The 17,738-nt window shown below is 43.0% G+C and overlaps 1 protein-coding gene across 1 annotated transcript; it reads right to left on the bottom strand.

Moving 5' to 3' along the window:
- Positions 1 to 13,675: 13,675 nt before the first annotated feature.
- LOC111395866 (phosphoglycerate kinase, cytosolic) lies at positions 13,676 to 16,945 on the bottom strand. The gene is made up of 7 exons (XM_023022068.1): positions 16,792 to 16,945; positions 16,474 to 16,682; positions 15,632 to 15,709; positions 15,260 to 15,520; positions 14,671 to 14,988; positions 14,338 to 14,496; positions 13,676 to 14,234 (listed from the first exon to the last, which is right to left on the bottom strand). Exons 2-7 carry the CDS (start codon positions 16,666 to 16,668, stop codon positions 14,040 to 14,042), a joined length of 1,206 nt encoding a protein of 401 aa, XP_022877836.1. The 5' UTR covers positions 16,669 to 16,682; positions 16,792 to 16,945; the 3' UTR covers positions 13,676 to 14,039.
- Between the last annotated feature and the right edge of the window lie 793 nt (positions 16,946 to 17,738).

Genomic DNA, 17,738 nt, shown 5'->3' with positions numbered 1-17,738 from the left:
GGCATCCCCTTGAAAAATGTTTTGTTCTTAGAAAAGAACATGTGGAAGCCCCATAACTTAGCAACAATTTGAAGTTGGAACAGAAGAGAATGAGTTCAGACGAGGATGTGCACCCTAGGAGGGTAAGAGAAAATATGGGAATACCCCTACTAGCAGCTGTCCCCGCAGCTCGGCATAGACATCACCACCACCACAGAAAAGGTGGCATGCGGATGGCCGCTCAGTTATCAAGAGAAATGGCCACCATGGCCGCAAACACGAGGGACATTGCTAGCCAAAATATGGTCATGAGAGAACTCATGGCCCAAATGCAGAGCGAGCGAGGCTTCCCTATTCCCCCCTATATACCCAAGGACATTACCAAAAAGATGAAAAAGTCCAAAGCCAAAGGGTTGTATTACCAGAATACAGCCGAGGCATAAGTCCCATGGAGAGAGAACTAGAAGTTGATATTTCCTCCAATTATGCTGCAGGCCGACCCACCAAGGCCCGATATAACTAGCATTCCACCAGCATATGAGCCAGAGCAACGACCTAGAATGTCTAACAGCGTCTTTGACAGAATTAGCTCCGCGAAATCGAGTCACAGACAGCAGCAACAACAGCAACGAGAACCTCATAATAGACCACAACCCCCACCTCCAATGACTCATCAGCCGGAGGAGACATGAAAATGCCCACGTGCTGTTTCGCCTAGAAATAAGAGTCAAATGAGGGAAGAAGAGGCTAGGACTCAAGCTGGACACTCTCATCAACTACCCAGGTATATGAGGCCAAAGAGAACAATGACTCAGATTCCTATGACTTGGACAACGATGATGAAAATCTCCCATTTTCAAGGGAACTGAGAAATGCCTGAGCCACTATGTGATGCCCAAAATACCAAAGTACGACGGGAGAGGCGACTTGGAGAAACACCTAAGCACTTATAAAACCTATATGAGCCTTCGAGGTAACACCTTAGCTGTGAAATGTAGAACTTTTCATTTGACACTTAGTGGGGTGACTGAAATCTATTATAGTCGACTGCCACCTGGGAGCATAAGAAGTTGGCCAGAGTTCAAGAGGTTTGCAGTGAGCAAAAGAGGGATAAACCCCTATCCAGCGTCTTCAAGACATGAGGTAGGTGTATGGTGAATCCTTAAAAAGCTTTTTACCACGCTTTATTGATGAAATGACTTACTGCATGCAAGTCACCGATCGTGAGGCCTTATCAGCTCTAAGGAGAGGTCTAAATATGAACACCCTATTTTGGGGAAATGTGCAAAACCAAGATCTCGCCATTTATGACGCCCTGTTGGAAATGATGAGGCGGTAGATTATCGATGAGGAGCTAATTGAACATAGGAATCGGGTCAACAGATGTCTCCCACCTTAACAGAGAAACAAGCTAGGGGACCGACCTCCCACTTGATAGACTACCAGATGAACCCGCCTGGTAATGGAGATTCAGGGAAAGCACTTGCCACAACCACTTTGAACGCAGTCCCAACTTTGGCATATGAAGATGTCAACCTAACTACCACCGATCCACAAGCAGGAACTTCACAACAGGCCCCCCGTAGGAAGAGGTCGAGGGCGCGGTTCAGGGCCTAGGAATAGGCTTAATCAAAACCCCCCGATTATTGTACGTACCACCATTCCTACGGTTATGACACGTCCGAGTGTTAGGAGTATGCATACCGCAACCAGCGGGAACACCCTCAAGATAGAAGAAACGAGTTGTTACAGGCAAACAGGCCCCCGCCTAGGAACGACCAACGACCTAGGCGTGAGGAGGCCGCGCCCCACTAGCGAGATGTATCCCCCCGTCAAAGGGAACATGACGCGGGAAGACCCAGGGAAAGACACAGGCATTGTGGAAACCACCATGCACAAGAAGAGACCCCTATTCATGAGATAGATACCATATTTGGAGGCCCCTACGTGTGAGGTGAGACTTGGAACACAAAACGAAACTACTCCCGAGAGGCTAAACACCTCCCACTAACCAGTTATATCATGGACAGCAGCTCCTAAAGAAACCAAGTACCACCCATTGTCTTCACCCAAGAGGACTCTAAAGGGATTTACTACCCCCATTATGATGCACTTGTGGTAAGGGTCGTTGTCACTTGCAATGGGCTCAAGCGAATACTAGTAGACAATGGCAGCTCCGTTAACATCCTGTTCGGGTCAACCTTTGACAAGATGATTCTGAACCATGAGTTGACACCCACCACCACTCCTTTGTACAAATTTACCGGAGATAGTATCACTCCGAGAGGAAAAATAACATTGGCAGTAGAGATGGGAGAGTCCCTCCAAACCACCGTGAACTTCATAGAATTCCTTATTGTAGGCAGTTGGTCAACTTAGCACGGAGTCTTGGGTAGACCAGCCCTGAAGGACTTAGGAGCCGTCAACTTCATCCACCACTTATGCATAAAACTTCCAACTGAGAACGGGGTGATAACAGTGAGATGTGACTAAAGAGGTTCAGAGAATGCTACCTGAGCTCCGTCAAAAAGGTTGAGCCCTGAGACTTACATGCCATTCTGACTGATGTGGATATGGCAGACGTCCCAAGCGAGGCCCCTCCCGAATGAAAGGATGTTGACATGATCGACGCACCTCCCGAGCAGGAAAAACTCTCCATGATCGATGAGATCAATCCCCGTGTGATTTAACACGAGCCCCAAACAACTCTGATTGAGGAACTGGAAAACGTCCTGGTCGACCCCTGCGACCCCATGAAGGTGTTGAAAGTAGGCATAGGCCTGTGCAACGACATGAAGGAAAGATTGAAAAACTTTCTCTGTAAGAACCTTGACGTCTTTGCGTGGAGGCATGAGGACATGGTGGACATAGACCCCAAGGTCAGCTGACATCACCTAAAGATAGATCATAAGGTTGCCCTACACCGACAGAAGATAAGAGTCCTCAACCCAGAAATGTATGAGGCTCAGACGGAAGAAGTACAGAAGCTAATCAATAATGGTTTCATCAGAGAAGCTATCTACCCAAAGTGGGTCTCCAACCTGGTGCTAGTCAAGAAGCACAACGGTAAGTGGAAGGTATGTATCGACTTTACGAATCTCAACAAGGCATGCCCCAAAGATAGCTTCCCACTTCCGAGAATTGATCAATTGGTAGACTCCACCGATGGGTATGAGCTCCTGAGTTTCATGGACGCCCACTTGAGCTAAAACCAAATATCCATGTACCCGGCCGATGAGGAGAACGCCTCATTTATCACTGATAGAGGCCTTTACTGCTACAAGATGATGTCCTTTGGGTTGAAAAACACTGGGGCCACCTATCAAAGGCTTGTCAACAAAATATTTGTGGACCTCATCGACAAGACAATGGAAGTCTACATTGACGATATGCTTGTGTAAAGCCTGAAGGCGGACAACTATGTGAAGCACTTGGATGACACTTTTCGAACCCTCAGAAGGTATAGGATGAAGCTCAACCCCCTCAAGTGCACTTTTGGCGTTGCCTCCGACAAATTTCTGGGGTACATGATCAACCAAAGAGGGATCGAAGCCAATCCCGAAAAGATCGATGCCTTGCTCGAGATGAGATCACCCAAAAACCCAAGGAAGTCCAAAGCCTAACGGAGCGAGTGGCAACCCTCAGTCGCTTTGTCTCTAAGGCCACCAATAAATGCCTCCCGTTTTTCAAAATATTGAAAATCAAGAAGTTTGAATGGAATAAGGAGTGTGAACAGGCCTTCCAAGGCCTGAAAATGCATCTAGGACAGGCCCCCCTCCTCTCCAAGCTAAAGCCCGACGATATCCTTCAGCTATACCTGAGACGAAGGAACCACCCAACTCCCGGTGTATTATACCAGCAAGGCACTTCTATCTCCAGAAACTCACTATCCCGATATGGAGAAGTTTGACCTAGCCTTGATCACAGCTTCTAGGAAGCTGAGGCCCTACTTCCAGACACACACACCGTTCACGTGCTAACCAACTTCTCCTTGAGGCAAGTGCTACAGAAGCCAGATGCCTCAGGAAGACTACTGAAATGGGCAATGAAATCAAACGATTTCAACATTATCTTTAAGACAAGGGCAGCCATCAAGGGCCAAGCTTTAGCTGATTTTGTGACAGACTTCGCCATTGTACCCGAGGTGGAAGAGGTTATGGAACCTGTTGAGCCCCCCACGTAGAACTTGTTCGTGGATAGTTCACTGGAGACATAGGTTCGGGAGTTGGGATAGTCCTAGTCAGCTCAGAAGGTCACAGAACTCAGCCGTGAGGTTCGGATTTAAGACCACCAACAACGTTGCTGAGTATGAGGCGCTCCTTGCAGGCCTCAAATTAGCCAGAGAAATGTAAGTAAGGAGTCTACGTATCAACCATGATTCCCAGCTGGTGGTAAGTCAAGTGAATGATAGTTTTTCAACTAGGGATAAAACCATGGCCTCCTACTTGAAGATGGTGATGAACCTCCTCCCATCTTTTGAAAAATTCGAAATAATACAGATCCCATACCTCAAGAACGCACATGTAGATGGACTCTCTAAACTCACGAGCAGCAAGAACTCCAAACTACTTGTAATAATATCAATTGAGCACTTTCTCACGCCGTCTATCCAGGCCCCAGAAGTGATGAGGGTCAAAGGCACCCCCACCTGGATGCAGCCAATCATAGCCTACCTAAAGGACCAGGTCCTGCTCGCTAACAAAGATGAGGCCTACAAACTGAGAATGAGGTCAGCTCATTTCCTCTTCATTGATGACATACTCTACAAAAGAAGCTTCTCCTTTCCACTTCTTCACTGCGTGGGGGGAGACGAGGCCACCTATATTCTAAGGAAAATTTCTGAAGGTGTTTGTGGCAATCACTCAGGAAGACTAGCCTTGGCACAAAAACGTACTGAGGCAAGGGTACTATTGGCCTACCTTGAAAAAGGATGCGCTTCAATTCGTGCACAAATGTCACAAGGCGCACCCATACCAAGCATCACATCTACTACATTCATTGCAATATGGGCATCCCTCCGATGGATGAAGTTTACGAAGGTAGAGATTTCTGTCTTCCTACCAACAGTTCTCTCCTATTCAAAGACAATCCTCGCAAGAGCTAACTGCCGTGTCCAGCTCATGGCCTTTCTCCAAATGGGGCGTGGACCTGATAGGTCCCCTACCTAAAAGCAGAGGAGGCGTGAACTTCGCCATTGTGGCCATTGATTACTTCACGAAATGGATTGAGGCCGAACCACTTACAAAAATCACAAAAGCAAACACCTCTAAGTTTTTTTGGAAGAACATCATCTGTCGGTTTGGAATTCTCCACTCTATAATTTCAGACAATGGAAGGCAGTTCGACAATAACAAAGTCAGGAACCTATGCGAAGAACTTGGAATCAAGAAGCACTTCTCCATACCTCATCATCCTCAAGCCAATGGCCAAATTGAGGCTATAAACAAGATGATCAAACATGTCCTCAAACTGAAACTGGATGCATCAAAGGGAGCCTGGGTTGATGAGTTGCCTCAAGTGCTTAGGGCAATCCGAACTACCACTAGAACTCCCATGGGGGAAATTCCTTTCCTCATGGCTTATGGCACCGAAGCCATGAGCCTCGTCGAGGTCGGCTTACCATCACCGCATCGCCTACACTTCAACGAAATAACTAATGTCGAGCTAGGAAGGTTCGACCTCGACTTCATTGATGAAAGAAAAAATGATTCCCAGTTGAGGCTCGCTGCTTACCAAAGGAAAATGACTAAATACTTCAACTCCAAAGTGAAGAAGAGGTCCTTTCGAATAAATGACCTGATTCTTAGGAGAGTCTTCCTCTCCTCCAAAGGGCCTGGCGAAGGTACCTTGGGTCCAAATTGGAAAGGTCCCTATAGAGTTAAAGAAGAACTCCAACCCGGCACCTACAGAATTGAAGACATGGATGGCAGGGCACAACCTCATCCATGGAACATTGAGCATCTCAAAATTTACTACCAATGAATGTACCACATCGTTGGACGACCTTTCTCAACTTATGTAATTGATTTTCAACTTCAATAAAATATCATTAAAGTTTAGATATGACTCTCACAGCATGGGAGCCTCGAACGAGAGGTTCTGATTCCCAACCATGGGTCACCTTGCCTAAACTCCAAGGCTCACTCCACATACCTTCCTTTGGCGAGGCTGAACGCCAAAGGAAGAAGCCTCTACATGGCTGCACCATCCACCATGTAGGGAGGTGTGGGAGCTTCGGAGGTGAGGTCCTGATCCCCAACTCTGGGGTCACCTTGCCTGAACTCCGAGGCTCACCCCACATGCTTCCTTTTGGCGAGGCTGAATGCCAAAGAGAAAAGTCTCTACATGACTGCACCATCCACCATGTAGGGAAGCGTGAGAGCCTCGGAGGAGAGGCCTTAATCCCCAACCATGGGTCACCTCGCCTAAATTTCGAGGCTCACTTCACATGCCTCGCTTTGGCGAGGCTGAACACCAAAGGGAGAAGCTTTTAAGTGGCTGCACCATCCATCGTGTAGAGAAACATGGAAGCCACGGAGGAGAGGTCTTGATCCTCAACTCTGGGGTCACCTCACCTGAACTCCGAAACTCACTCCACATGCCTCCCTTTAGTGAGGCTGAATGCTAAAGGGAGAAGCCTCTACGTGGCTGCACCATCCACCATGTAGGGAAGTGTAGGAGCCTCGAAGGAGAATTCCTGATTCCCAACTCTGAGGTCACCTCGCCTGAACTCCGAGGCTTATTCCACATGTCTCCCTTTGGAAAGGCTAAACGCCTAAGGGAGAAGCCTCTACGTGCACATCTCATCCTTCATCGTTTTACCTCCATAACTCGAACTCAATGGAAAAGTCCAATCACATAACCTATGTACAATTCGGACATCATGGATAATTTCAAGTAATGGAACCTATATGCAACCCATTAAGTCATCATTTATATAGCTTGATCATTAACTCATCCTGAAGCTTGATTATTTCAAGTGATTGAAGTTAAGATGTCAAGTTCGAATTGTTAACTCAAACTTATGCTTGATTATTTATCGAGGTCAAAGCACTTGATATTGAAAAGAAAACAGAATGTTGCAAAATGGCTTTCATTGATATTGAGAATATTACAAGATGAGGGCCCAAGGCCATTACATTATAATAAATTGAAAGTAAACTATGCTATGCTTAAGTTGATGGTGGGGGTGCCTCGATGCAGATGCCTCCGTAACTCTAGCTTCAAGGTTGCCCTCATCTTCTTTAGCCGCTTCATCGCTAACTGCTTCATTGGCAAGGGTTTGAGGAACTTCGTCCATAAACTCCGATCTCAGTTGAGATAGGTCGTAGTTCAGGTGAAGCTCCTCGGCCCTCTCCATCATCTCGGCATAAGCGAAGTTCCTCCAATATAAGCTGAAGCGTCGATACTCCTCAGTGAGATGGAAGTTTACGATATAATCCTTAATCGCCTCCTCCCTGGCTACCTCGGCCTCTCCTCGACTCTTCTGCAGCTCTTTTACATGCCACTTTATTTCGCCTTCCAAAAGGTGGTAAACATCCTTGGCCCTGGTCAACTCCAAGTTGGCTTGCTCTAGGGCCTCAGTTGTCACCTTCTAGTGATTATTAGAAATCTCAACTTTCTTAGTGAGGGAGGCCACCTCACATTGAGACTCGTACACTTCTTTCTTTAAAGCCTCAATTTGGGCCAAGGCAGATTCCAACTTGGCAGGATCTTCAATCTTTTGGGCCTTTATCTCCTTTGACTCAGCCCTTATTTTCTTCAATTCCTCCTCAGTGGAGGCCAACTTATCTCTGGAGGACTTATTCCTTGTCTAAAAGGCGACGAGTGTTTTCCTGCACTCAAGTGTGAGGCCCAAAGTCTTCACACTTTGGCTCATCAAAGCCCTGGTGAGGTCCACCGCATCGCAGCTTGAGGCTTGCATCTACTACCTCTCGTTCCAGAACTTGTAAAAACTCTATGTGGTACCTCGGACCTCAGCAGGCAGTGCATTCAATAAAGCCGACGCCAGCACCTCATCACGTCCCGCTAGAAAATTGGGGGACTTGAGTCCTGGCTGGCCTTTGCTTTGCCGCCTCCTCCTTCGCTTCTTCTGCTGTCCTTCTGGCAGCCTCCTTCGCGATCTCTTCAGCCTCAGCTTTCCTCACCATCTCAACTTTCACTGCCTTCATGGTAGAGTCTAGCAGCTTCGGCTGAGGAAGGGCATCCTTGTTGGAATGGGACACCGATGTCCCGAGCTTTCCAGAAGAGCTGGTGACGTGAACCAACCTCCTCTTCTTATAGGAGTCCTCGAGGACCTTTTCCTTGCCCTGAGGCTCCTTAGCCTTCTCAGATTTCAAGGGAGCCTTCTTTCAGGACTGCTCGAAAGGTGCCATCCTTTGACAGCCTTTCTAGCTGGCCCCTAACCTCCTTTGCCACACTGGAGCTTGGCTTCAGAGGCCTCGCCTCCACTGTGGAGGTGGCTCTCAGAATTGAAGCCATGTCTGGGACGGGGTACTCTCTTTTCTTGAACTTATCTGCGAAGACACAATAGGTCAGTACTGAATATCAATCAAGCACAAATTTGATCAATTGGACGCATTTCTTACCCTTGGAAGCCATCAATTCGAAATCTATGAAGTATCGAACTCAGTCAATGAGGTGATTGAAGTGGTGAAGCTTCAAAGGCCGCTTATATACGTCCTCTATAACCTCGAACTCCCCCTTGCTGATCTCAAACCTCGTGCTAGAATCTACAAAATAAGTGGCAACAGTTAGCAAAAAATTGAGAAACTTAGCAAAATGTAAACATCACAAGCTTGGGCACTCACGAGCTTTGCGGTACTGGGACGGTACTGTGCAAGCCACGACCTTGTCCCCCTCAACCACCTGCCACTTTCCCAAATCCAGAACCACGACTCCTTCCATTCCTTGATGGAAGAAGGCAGCCTCACCACAAAGGGTACGTGAGCTCCCCGGGGTGTGATGTAATACCACCCCTTCGACTCGTCTTTACCTAAGATGCGAGGCTGAAAAAGGGTTAGAAAGACGTGCAAAGGTATATCCTCCCCTAATGACACTTCTTTTCACAAGAAGTACGACCCCACTAGCTGGCTCCACCCATTTAGCAGAACCTGGGTCGGTGATAACATGAAATTTCTAAGCACAACCCTAAAAAAGGGGTGTAGAGGAAGACGCATGCCTGCTTTGAACAGGTATTCACTTACAGCCACACACCCAGGCCTCAAAAAACAAGCCCATTTGTGGGCCTTAGGAACTAACATCTCCACGTAATGAGGGACACAATATTTCTCCCTAATTCCCTCCAATTTCTTCAAGGTCGTGTTCAACGCTATCCTAGCCGCCCCCCATTTCTCCTCATAATCTATAGGCTCCTTAGCCATGGCATAATACTCCACCTTAGAATCACCACTCAGAACAGCCCCCTCACCCAACCTAGCTATGGTCACCAATTCTCTACCCGAAGTGGACTCCATATCGAAAAAGTTTGGAAAATCGACAAAAATTGCAAAATAAATGATTCTCGCAAGAAATACCTACGCTGGATGACTAAAGAAAGAAAGGGAAGCTGGAAAAGGAAATCGGAGCATATTTGAACGTCGAAAAACTCTAAATGTCAAAGGAAAATTGCATAGATCAAAGGACGAAGAAGGGTTCCAAATGGGAGTCTTTGCCCTTTTATAGGAAGCTAGGACGAATCCCAGCCCTTGGATTATGGCCTCATAAATCTCAGCCCTTCAAATTCAAATCGTTTTTGAAATCTACGCATCAGATTTAAACGTGCTTCTCACACTCCTCTCCAAGCACGTCTTCTTCTAGAAGTCCTAGCTGTAACCATCATTGCACATTTAATGCAGCAGCCGTACATGCCTTGGAACTTGAAACGGTTTGGTTGCCTTTTCATGGTAACATGCGCAAAACATCAAATCATTGGCACAAGCATCGAAGACAATCATAACATCCTCACAAGCCTCAGCAGGTTCGATCCACTCACCGCCTCAACTTCTTTTGCTTCTTCACAATTCAACCACATCCTCACAAGCCTGGGCAGGTTCGATCCACTCACCGCCTCGACTTCTTCCGCTTCTTCGCAATTCCTCGGCAGGTTCGATCCACTCACCGTCTCGGCTTCTTTTGCTTCTTCGCAGTTCAGCCACATCCTCACAAGCCTCGGCAGGTTCGATCCACTCACCGTCTCGGCTTCTTTTGCTTCTTCGCAGTTCAGCCACATCCTCACAAGCCTTGGCAGGTTCGTTCCACTCACCGCCTCGGCTTCTTCTGCTTCTTTACAATTCAGTCACATCCTCACAAGCATTGACTGGTTTGATCCACTCACAGCCTCACTGCTTCTACTTCTTCGCAGTTTAGCCACATCTTCACAAATCTCGACATATTCGATCACCCATCGCCTCGGCTTCTTCTGCTTATTCGCAGTTTAGCGACATCCTCACAAGCCTCGGCAGGTTCGATTTACTCACCGCCTCAACTTCTTCTGCTTCTTCGTAGTTCAGCCACATCTTCATAAGCCTCGGCATGTTCTTCTTTTGCTTCTTCACAGCTCAGCCACATCCTCACAAGCCTCAGCAAGTTCAATCCACTCACCGCCTCGACTTCTTCTACTTCTTCGTTGTTCAGCCACATCCTCACAAGCCTCGACAGGTTCGATCCACTCACCGCCTTGACTTCTTCTGCTTCTTCGAGTTCAGCCATATCCTCACAAGGCTCGGCATGTTCAATCATCCATCGCCTCGGCTCCTTCGTTACCTTTTTCAATAACAGCAACGCCACCACTTCTAATTCCAACCATGATATAAATATCTTTACTTGGACTTGGGGGACTATTAGTTAAGGTACAAAAAATTCTTTCAACTTCAAAAATTTCTCAATTTTCACCCCCGTGCGCTTCACCACAATAAAAGTCCACGCATTATATAAATGACCATACTTGGACTTGGGGGACTATTGTTATGTATTGACACATTTGTACTTGCCCGACCCACTGTGGCCATGGCCCACTTCTACCGAACCACGTGGCATCTTATCAGAGGCCTCGGGCCAACAGGAATAGACCAGCATACTATTACAATGTCCATGACGTGGTGTAAGTAAATATGCCGAAGTGGTGTTCTAGCCGAGGCCCTTCACTCTGAGACCCACCACTCTGAGGTCCTAAGGCTCTAAGCAGCACTCCTCCCCAAAGATCCGATCTTACACAAGGATCCTTCCTGATTGATTGATGGGACGCCCATCATAGAGTACAAGTGTCTTGTCTTGTCTTGTCTTGTCAATGTAGTGGCAAAGCCGCCAATTAATAAATGTGTAGTAGGTTAGGAAGTCAAATGTGATACCTATAATTTGACATGTAAACTTACATGATGAGGCCACGTGTACTCCCAACCAAGGGCCACGATCTAAGTTGTAATACTATAAATACTCTCTCATGCATCTCTCATAAGGGTAATGCAAGATTCAACACAAGAACAAATACAACATTCTTTACATTTTACTCTCTTGTTACATACATTAATTTATACTCGCATTCTACAAATATCGATTGGTAATTATTATACAATCGTTATGCAAACATCTCGTCGAGTTTCGAACGTTCTAGTCCCGCGCCTTTGAGTCGCTCCCACCCCCCCTTTTGCTATTATTTCTAGACCGTCCACGTGTATTAGCGTGTTGGACCAGGCTTACCTGTGTGCGTGGATCCAGTATCCTTTGGCAACATATTATGGGGTCAACACAAATAACCTGAAAACAACGGAGAAAGAGATGAAGGCAAAATATGATTAACATAACACCGAAAGGTGTCCTATACGTTAAATACTAAGGTCTCCAACAAAAGTTTCTGTTGAATTTTGATACCAATAAATCCCGAGCAATGACGTTAAATAGTTTTGGATTATATTTCATAGGTCTCAATCGACAAGTGAAATATTTATCAACTAATCAAGTTATATACTCGACCCGAAAACAACGTGGGCCACTAGTAACAACTTAATTGGTTTTAATATTGCTTTGGCCCAAATTCACTTATAGGATGGCTTCCTTGTGTCTCGGCCCATTACTTTATGTATTGGCCCAACCTTTTGTGTCTTAGCCCAATTGATAATATACCTAAAGTTATTTATATCAATCTTCTTGTATGGAAGCCGTGTGTTTTTGCCTTTGTTTGAGAAGAGAGAACCGGCTGCCTCCTTGTGATCTTATTCAAGTTCTTGCCTTTTTATTTTATTTTTTATTTTTTTTGTCTCTAAGGCTTGTAAAACACCACCATATTGTTGTCCCTTTGTGGGTGAGAAAGGAGGAATGCAACCATAAGTGATTGAGTTGTGAGTTGAAATTTGATTGGTTGGTGGATATATTGATTGATAAGTTTAATCTGAACCCAAAATTCATCGATTGAAGATCTATTCCGCAACAGTTTCATATTGCAACAATACCTATTACCTCAGAGCAGCGGCACTGGGAACAATTTCCTCCATTTTAGTATGACAAATGGCGCTCTACGAGCTCTCCGCATTGCCACAGTAAAAAAAGATCCTTCTTCATTGAATATCTCGCATTAAATTATGTTTCCAGAGATTGAGAAATAACCACAGAAAAGGGTCTGAGAAACTGAAATTTCATACATGATGATTGTTCAGAGTAAACAATACGTAACCCTAAACTGATCGCTGCTCATACTTAGAGACAAACTGGAATAATGTTGGTCTACAAGTGATTTGCACAATATACAAGGTAGTTTCTAGCTGCCGAAATTTGGGTTTTGATTTCTCTCGTAATTCAAACTCATACTTGTTAAATTAAATATCAAATTTCTAGTAATCTTTTCTTCTCTTTTCCAATTAGTTTAGTAGCAACTCTAGTTTATATAATCTAATATATATTTGCACACGACAAATATACTGTGATAAACGAAGGTTAGATTCAGGTTCTCTCTTAACAGTTTTCTCTTGTATCATAAATGCAACAAATTCTTACAGGCACCCACACCCAATATTCAATTCTTAAGGTAAAAATAATAGCTTGACATACATATTATCACAATGAAACGTTAATGAAACTAGATGGTCACGGTAAAATAAAATCAAATGAAGTGCTCATTGGTGAAACAAAATCAATTTGGGTGGCCACTGTGACACTCAATATAAAGTTGAGTGACCATTGACAGATTTAACCCCTATGGTCGACTATGGAAAAAGTACAATTTAACCCCTACAACTAATTTGTTAGGGTTCTTTTCAACTCTTGCTATCCTAAGGATAGGTTTTTTAAATTTTTTGATGAAAAATTTATAGAGAAAATAAATAAATTGCAGTTGTAATCCAAGCGGAGTCCGTAGGCAAACTATGATTTTTCGTTCAAGAATTATTAAGTACACTTCTTTCATCAACTTGAAGAATCACCAATGAGAAATGCAGGCAAAGACGAACTTCTTCTAGAGCCAAAATTCAATACAGAAACTTAAAAGCAAGAACAATATAACATCAACCAGCTGCTTCTTATCAGTTTATGGAGAGTACGACAGATGCGTTCCCGACATTCATGTATAACGTTGCCAAGAAACATTCAAGAGTACCTTAAATATTCAGAATCTCAGATTGACACGGTTCACTGAAAAAGGTTTATTTTTCTACCTTAATGTGCGCTACTCCTACAGTATATGTCCTCGGAGTCATACTGGATACCATACTTGAAAATAGTTTCTTTTTATATATACATAACTTGCTCTGGAGATATTTCATTTTCCCTTTTATGACACTTACTAATTGAAAACCTCACAAATAATATTGCTCGTTGTTCATTCATCCCAATACATACGTACAACTAGACAAGGAGAAAACCCCCATCAATTCATTCTTCAAAACCCAGAAAATTTGTTATTTGCCATTTGACACAGTGTGACACTGTGATAGGCATGGTTCTAATTATTTAAATCCGATCTACTGCTCTTCAAGGACAGTTCATACATATATCGGCATCCAATCTGGTAAAAACCCAGACATGACAACTTGAAGGATGGACGAAGTGGAAAAACAGCAAGAAGAATCTGCCTAAGCATCATCGAGTGCAAGAACTCCAGGCAGCTGTTTCCCCTCAAGAAGCTCCAAGCTGGCACCACCTCCGGTTGAAATGTGGCTCATCTTGTCCGCCAACCCAACCTTTTCAACAGCAGCAACAGAGTCACCTCCTCCAATGATGGTCGTCACTCCCTTGCCACTGAGTTCTGCCAATTTCTTGGCTATGGCCTGAAATAATGAACATGAATGCTCATTTTTAAATATCCGAGCAATTTGTTTATGAAGCTAAATAAGTGAAATGTCTTGAATTATACAATCTTTCATCAAGTACCTCAGTTCCTGCCGCAAACTTGTCAAACTCAAAAACACCCATTGGTCCATTCCAAATGATGGTTTTGGTAGTATCTAAAGCTTCACTAAATGATTTGATAGAATCGGGTCCAATATCTAATCCCATCCAGCCATCAGGGATTCCAGATGCAGGAACAACCTGCAAAAATATTAAGGAAGATCTCAATCGTCATGTATTCTAGTAACATGAATTAGAATATTAGGTGCTGCAGTCATGTTCTCTACAAGTAAAAATAGAACAAAGGAGAAATCAAAGTCGAAATAGATCAAGTCCAGCTCAAGATTAAAACAATAGTTAAGCAAAGCTGCCTACCTTGCAATTAGCATCAGCAGCAAACTTGTCGGCAGCAACCACATCAGAAGGTAACAATAAAGATACCCCTTTAGCCTTCGCTTTCTCCATGAGTGAAGTTGCAAGAGCAAGCTTGTCCTCCTCAACAAGTGAAGACCCCACAGCATGTCCTTGGGCTTTGTAGAAAGTAAAGATCATTCCTCCACCCAGCAAGAGAAGGTCTACCTTCTCTAACAGTGACTCGATAACTCCAATTTTAGTGGATACCTTTGACCCACCAACAATTGCAGCAAATGGCTTCTTGGGGTTGGAAACAGCCCCAACTAAATAGTCAAGCTCCTGAGACAGAAGAAAAGTTCAGAGTGAATATATAAATAATGCTTTTTCAATCATACAGATGCAAGTCAACAGCAGGTATACAGTCTTAAAAAAACTCGGAACTCCATTAATTACAAATTCAATTTAGAAAATTTCTCATAAATATTCAATGCCACAGTTCAAATCTGCAGTACCAGATATATTAATGGAGCCTTAATAATGTATATAGACTAATTTTTCTATCAAACTACAGAAAATATAAAAGTAAATCAAGTCTAAAGTATCTGAATACCTTCTGCATAAGGAATCCAGCAACAGCAGGTTTCAAGTACTTGGTCACTCCCTCTGTCGAAGCATGGGCTCTATGTGCGGTTCCAAAGGCATCATTAACATACAAGTCTGCAAGGGATGCAAGCTTCTTTGCAAACTCAGGATCATTCTTTTCCTCTTCTTTGTAAAATCTAACATTCTCCAAGAGAAGAACGCCTCCTCCTGGGAGTTCACTCACCAACTTCACAACTTCTTCACCAATGCAGTCGTTAGCCATCTTGACCTATTGATAGCGCAGAGACAAGATGAGCAAAGAACCATCTTTCTAACAACAAATTGATTGCTTTAGCCCATAAAAACCTCTACAATATATGTAATTTAGGAGAAAACCAACCTCAACTTCAAGTAGTTCAGAGAGCCTGGGCACAAGAGGCTTTAAACTGAACTTTGGCATAACACCTTTCGGACGCCCCTAAAACCCACAGTTTAATCAATATAATAACATAATTAGTTAATAAAAATACAGAATATGACAGTAAAATGAAAGAAGATGCTAATAGAGTAACTAAAAGCACGAAACGAACAGATAGCAATTGACAAAAATTAGAATAACAAGTATGCTGTGCCATGAACAAATAGAAATCATCTAGCTAAATAATCATCAGTGATTCCAATTTCAGCATAACCTACTGCAGCATAATCTTTATTCCTGCATCGTTTCTCATTAAATTTGGCATAATGACATTGGGATCTTGATGTGAGACAACTGGATTCTTATGGGATAAATTGCAGGACAAGGAAATAATTAGCATGGTTAATTTGTATAAGAGGACAATCTTTCATCCACAAGAATAAAGCACATCACATTAATCAGACCTTAGAAACCTTCCAAACTTTAAATATCAACTCAATCAGTGGTACGCAGCACGAATAAAACATTAACCAATAATTACCACGAAACATAACAAAGATCCAAAATCAATGGGAGGGAAATTGAAATGTGAGAGAAGAAAAAAAACAAAAAAAACAAATCCAAACCAAAGATAAGATAAGATCAAATATCATGGATCAAAGTACCTGGCAGTAAATTACATATCTCCAATTTTATCAAGCAGATCGAAACAATATAAATTATAAATAGCCATATTCAACTAACAAATATTCCCAATCTAACTTCAGAACTACAGATTAACAAAAGCTATCTATTCTTCAGATTGCAAAAGAAATTATACATACAAGGTGAGAGGCAAGGATGACTTTAGCTCCACAGTCGATCAAGTATTTGATGGTGGGGACGGCGGCTCTAATTCTATTGTCGTCGGTGATGTTGAAGTTATCGTCCAATGGAACGTTCAGATCCACTCTAACGAACACCCTCTTCCCCTTCAGATCTGCTTCCTTCAGTGATCCGACGCTTTTCTTTGTCGCCATTTATACCCAAAAAACTAAACAAACACAAAATCAAATCCAAGTATCAATTACATGTACAAAGAAGTGCATATATACTTTCAAACACAGGATTTCAGGAAAAGGATAATAATTGATCGAGCCTACAGTGTGCAAATCGAGGTGCGAGTAAAAAGGTGTAAATGCAATGAGACCGTGTAGAAGTGGAAGGTTCGAGAATTGTATAAAGGGCGTAGGATGAGGCGGTTTAGCTAAAAAACGCTGGGTGCGTAACCTGGGTGCGGTTTCGACTTTCCATTCGACAATTTTGACGGGAACCGTGGTTTGCAGGACACCGTGGGCGGACCTTGGGCCAAGGAAATTGTTTCGGATCTTGAGCATATTCCTTAGTATCATTACCTCCATTAAAATTATAATTTCTTTTTTTTTTTTTTTATCAATCACACATTTTTCAATAAAAAAAATATTATATGTAATCTCAAATTTTTTATTCTTTTGTAATCTCATATTCTTCAAAAAAATATTATTTCAACCATTAAAACTTCAAATAACGAAAACCAAACGAAAGCTTAATTTCCCTCTAAAAATTTCACAAGAATGGAATTTAGCCCCATGTTGACTCCCTTTATTTAAAAAGCCTTTATATTTAATCCTTATTTTTAATTACACGTTCTTATAATAAAATATTTTGTAGACCATCAAATAGGTACTTAATTCATAAACCCCTAATCCAACTAGCCTTCTGCTTGTAAATGCACACTCGACTCCCAAAAATCATTAAAATTGACCAAATTATCATGCTTGTTTGGATAAACTACAACGAAAGGAACAATATGTTTCACAAAATGTGTAAATACTAAATAATAATATATAGTATTTATGAGTGGGTGCATAATTAAAATTAATTTTTTAACATTGATTGTAAATTATAATAAACTTATAATTTTATTCAAACAAGCACTTAACCCAAACTTTAGTTATGGAAAATAGCACAACTGGAGAAATAAAAACGTGGAAAGTCTTGAATTATGACAAGATAATTTAATCAATGGTTACAAAACTTTACTACATGTTATTACTTGTTCACTGAAATT

The sequence above is a fragment of the Olea europaea genome, chromosome 6 (assembly GCF_002742605.1).
Source record: "Olea europaea var. sylvestris chromosome 6, O_europaea_v1, whole genome shotgun sequence".
Taxonomy (NCBI): Eukaryota; Viridiplantae; Streptophyta; class Magnoliopsida; order Lamiales; family Oleaceae; genus Olea; species Olea europaea.
Note: the sequence above shows the minus strand (reverse complement) of the source record. Positions and strands in the feature narration are given on the sequence as shown.

What these genes read in the sequence shown, in the direction of transcription:
- LOC111395866 (XM_023022068.1), bottom strand. Translation starts at nt 16,668, where the DNA reads ATGGCGACAAAGAAAAGCGTCGGATCACTGAAGGAAGCAGATCTGAAG. An exon ending in CTGCTGATGCTAATTGCAAG is followed by an intron (nt 14,497 to 14,670) that starts GTAGGCAGCTTT and finishes ATATTTTTGCAG; the next exon opens with GTTGTTCCTGCATCTGGAAT. An exon ending in AGTTTGCGGCAGGAACTGAG is followed by an intron (nt 14,235 to 14,337) that starts GTACTTGATGAA and finishes TCATTATTTCAG; the next exon opens with GCCATAGCCAAGAAATTGGC.